The sequence below is a fragment of the Capsicum annuum genome, unplaced genomic scaffold (assembly GCF_002878395.1).
Source record: "Capsicum annuum cultivar UCD-10X-F1 unplaced genomic scaffold, UCD10Xv1.1 ctg1935, whole genome shotgun sequence".
Classification (NCBI taxonomy): domain Eukaryota; kingdom Viridiplantae; phylum Streptophyta; class Magnoliopsida; order Solanales; family Solanaceae; genus Capsicum; species Capsicum annuum.
In genome coordinates this window covers 346,981-350,962 of record NW_025825190.1, presented here as the reverse complement: position 1 = coordinate 350,962, position 3,982 = coordinate 346,981, and the positions used below count along the sequence as shown (strand labels likewise).

The window sequence follows — 3,982 nt, the reverse complement described above, 5'->3', positions numbered from 1 at the left end:
TGCCAAGCCTTGAAAATTTGATGTCTAGAATCCCAGAATAAATGTTGATAGACTGGTTGCAGGTGATTTCATGGGAGAATGGTTGAATACTCCTAGAGGTTGGAAATGGAGATCTTTTACCCAGGTGAAACTGCCCATTACTGTTCGCCGTAATAGGTCATATGACTAATTGGTTGCAAGCGTAAAGCAGAGCGGTGATCTAGATTGCGCGTCGAGCAATGTGGTGATTAGTTATCTATTGTATTCAAGGGAAAAGGTGAATCCTATGATCATAAATATGATGCACGTGTGTGACTCTACATGATGGATGTTGATGCAGATGGATTTAGGCCTATTTTTAGGATAAATGTAGTCGACAGGTCCTTTGAAGGACCAATGAATTCATCACCGTCCCCACCTCGGTGCTGGACAGTCGACAATGATTTGAATAATTACAAGAGCGATGGCGATCATCCCATGAATATGGAAGATGACTATGTGCATATGAAAGATGTTTCATCGAACTTACAAGATGTGGAAGAGGACTGTAGAACGGGATCCCAACCAGTACATTCCTTCTCTGACGAAACCAATTTTTATAATGATCAAACATTTGCTGACAAGAAACAACTGAAACTACTACCAGATGGAGCAGCGGTGAGGCAGTCTTTTGATTATCGTATGGAGAAGAGCTGCACCAAATTGTTGAAGGAAAAATGTCTATCCCCTAGTTGTGGATGGTTGTTGCGGGCAAGAAAGTATGAAACCTCGGACATATTTCACATATACAAGTATGTCAGGATGCATACGTGTGGTGTTGAACATGCCACCCGAAAGCATAAGAAAATGTCATCTGAATTGATTGCTTCACTATGCGTAAATCATTTTCGGGATGGAAATAGTCCAAGCATAAGTGAAATTCAAAGAATTGTGTTCAAGGAGTTGCATTGCCACGCAAGCTACTGGATGTGTTGGAATAAAAGTGTAATTGCAAAGAACATCATTCACGGGACACCGGAGCACGGATATGCTTGCTTGCCTGTTTTTCCCCATATGGTGGAGTTGTTGAATCCAGGGTCTTCCTACTCTATCATGGTAAACCATATTGATGGATCGTTCATTCACTACTTCTTAGCATTCAGAGCTTGCATATAGGGATATGCCCACATGAGAAAGGTAATTGTCGTCGATGGCACATATTTGTATGGAAAGTATGGGGGCGTGTTACTGAGTGTAGTTGCACAAGACACTGAAAATCACATCTTTCCAATTGTCTTTTGTGTCATCGATAAAGAGAACGATGCTTCTTGGACCGTCTTCTTTCAGAAGTTGAAGTCTATTGTAGAAGATGAACCATATCTACATGTCATCTTCAACAGGAACATTAGCATCACTAATGCCTTCTCCCGTGTATATAGTCGTGCACATCATGGACTTTGCATGAGACACCTCGCTGAAAATCTCCATGTAAATCAACACTGTGGAGAACATCTTTATCTATTCTACACCGAGGAAAAGGCATATTCCCTTGATGAGTTTAGCAAGAATTTTGAGAAATTGAAGTATAATAGTCCCGAGGCAGCATATGTCCTTGAAAATGTGCTTGGTTTTGAAAAATGGAGTAGAGCACACTTCCCGAGCAATAGGTATGATGTGATGACCACAAACATCGCTGAGACACTCAACTCGATTTTGATGGATGAACAAGAGTACCCCATGTCGTACATATTAATTCAATTGCTAAAAAAATTTGATGAAAAGTTTAGGGAGTGATATGCTTATGTCGATGGTGAAAAGAACATATTTTTGCCTTGTACGGAAAAAATCCTAAGGGATAACAAGAGTGCGAGTGATTCCTTGTATATGACTAATCCAAATGGGGTTCTCGACCAGTACGCGGTGTTCGACAATGGTGTTAATGCCAAGGTCAATCTCTTCGAGAGGAGTTTTTCTTGTTAAAAATTTGACTTGGTGAAAATATCGTGCGAACATGCGATGGCAGCTTTGTGAGTAAAGTATGACGATGGCATAGGTTATGGAAACTCCATCTACGAGTACTCTTTGCCAATTTATAAAGTTGCAAGTTACCTCCTCGCATACTCGGAAGCAATTAATGTTCTCCCTCTAGAGGCCGAATGGAATGTGCCATAGAAATTGCTAAACACTAAAATTTCTCCACCCCCCTATGATCCCAAACTCGGAAGGAAGAAAGTCAAATGCACTAAGGGAGTCGGTGAGACGTTCAAGGCCAAAATAAGGAATAGGTGTTCAATATGCATGAAATCTGGGCACAAAAGAACCACGTGTAGCATGGCCAACAAATCATATATAGGCTTTATTTTGCTTCAGTTGTAAAGCTGCTATTTTGGTGTATAAATATGCATTTCAGTAAAATTTAACGTTCAGTTGTTATCGACTTAAATCTTTGTCTACGATAGACTAAATACAGTCTAGGGTATATATTTAATGCGGTCTATTAAATAATATATATTTGTTATATGATTAATTATCAAACAAGCTATGTAGGTATTTATACCGCCATATCTTTCTAATAGATACTTTGCATCATTATTTCCTGTTCCCAATTAATTATAAGCTGCAAACTCGTCTGTTCTCAAGAAAAACCGTTGGTATACGAAAACGAAACGTTTTTCATTCCCACACGCTTCTACTGACCATTGGTTTGATATATGAAAAGACGTCATCTATAGGTCTATAAGTACGGCCTTATTTCTACGTAACCTTTCACTTGTCCCTAAACCCAAAACATCAGAAACCCTCTTCTTCTTTCCCAAAACACCAGAAATCATGCCTGATCGCAGAATTGCCCTTCACTTAATCAGACGAGTTCCCCCTCGTCACTACGATTTTCTTCTACTTCAAAATAATTTTGATCGGCTATTCCACGGCCTGAGAGATGACCGCTGTTACTTGGAGCATAAGCTCCGACGAATTGCTCATTTCCTCCAAGCAATTCTAGAGCGTCTTGGAATAGACATCAATGACTACATCACACCTCATCATCCCCATAATTTAGTTTACTATTTTTTTTTTTGTTTATGTTGTTAAGTTTTTGCTGGTTTGTTCATTGTTGAAGAAGCTTTCTCAGTAGGACTTTGTTAAAAGAAAGCTTCTTCCATTTTCCCCCTTTTGCTATAAATTTTATCAAGTAATGTAATGAACAAGTTTAATGTAAGTTTTAGTTTCAATTTAATGAACAATTTTAGTTTGAATGTTATGTTTACCACATTTGTTATGATTCATTTTTTTTCTTGTGGCGGTTATTCTTTTGTACAAACACAAATTTCAAATATGTATGTCTCGTTCAATTAACAGTATTGTAGTTTGACTTGATTAATTTCAAGTTTCTGTAAAAAGTGATATATAGTCTATCATGAATCACATACTCCATCTTTCATCGATCTTGTATAGTAGTCGATCGTAGACAATGTGAGTTGATACGTCACCGTTTAAATTAAAACAGACAATAACACATTTTGGGGCTGGTGGAGCAAAATAATCAAATTTAAAATAATTTAAATTGAAAATAACAGATTTTAGAACTGGCGGAACAAAATAATTAAATTAAAAATGATTTAAATAGACAATAACTTATTTTGGAACTAGTGGAACAAAATAATTAAATTAAAAATAATTTAAACAGACAATAACATATTTTGGGGCTGATGGAAAAAATGATTAAAATAAAAATGATTTAAATAGACTATAACATACTTTGGGTCTGGTGGAACAAAATAATTAAATTAAAAATGATTTAAACAGATAACATATTTTGGGGCTGGTGGAACAAAATAATTAAAATAAATAGATAATCTTGAGGGTCCGTCGATTAGTCTGATCTATAGACTGGTGGTGACAGTTAATAGACTGTTGTAGATCATGGCTTATGTCAGCCATCGATTAGACTGGTCTACCGTAGACGTACATCTTTAGATGTGTATCAATTGATATCATAAGTATGCGTAGACCACGTTGATCGATG

At 37.1% G+C, this 3,982-nt stretch overlaps 1 protein-coding gene across 1 annotated transcript; it reads left to right on the top strand.

Annotated features, from left to right (window-relative positions):
• Nucleotides 1-303: 303 nt before the first annotated feature.
• Nucleotides 304-2,130, top strand: LOC124890515. Its single transcript, XM_047402341.1, has 3 exons — nucleotides 304-1,074; nucleotides 1,135-1,585; nucleotides 2,012-2,130. The coding sequence occupies exons 1-3, from the start codon at nucleotides 304-306 to the stop codon at nucleotides 2,128-2,130; spliced, it is 1,341 nt and encodes a 446-aa protein (XP_047258297.1).
• The last annotated feature ends 1,852 nt before the right edge of the window (nucleotides 2,131-3,982 follow it).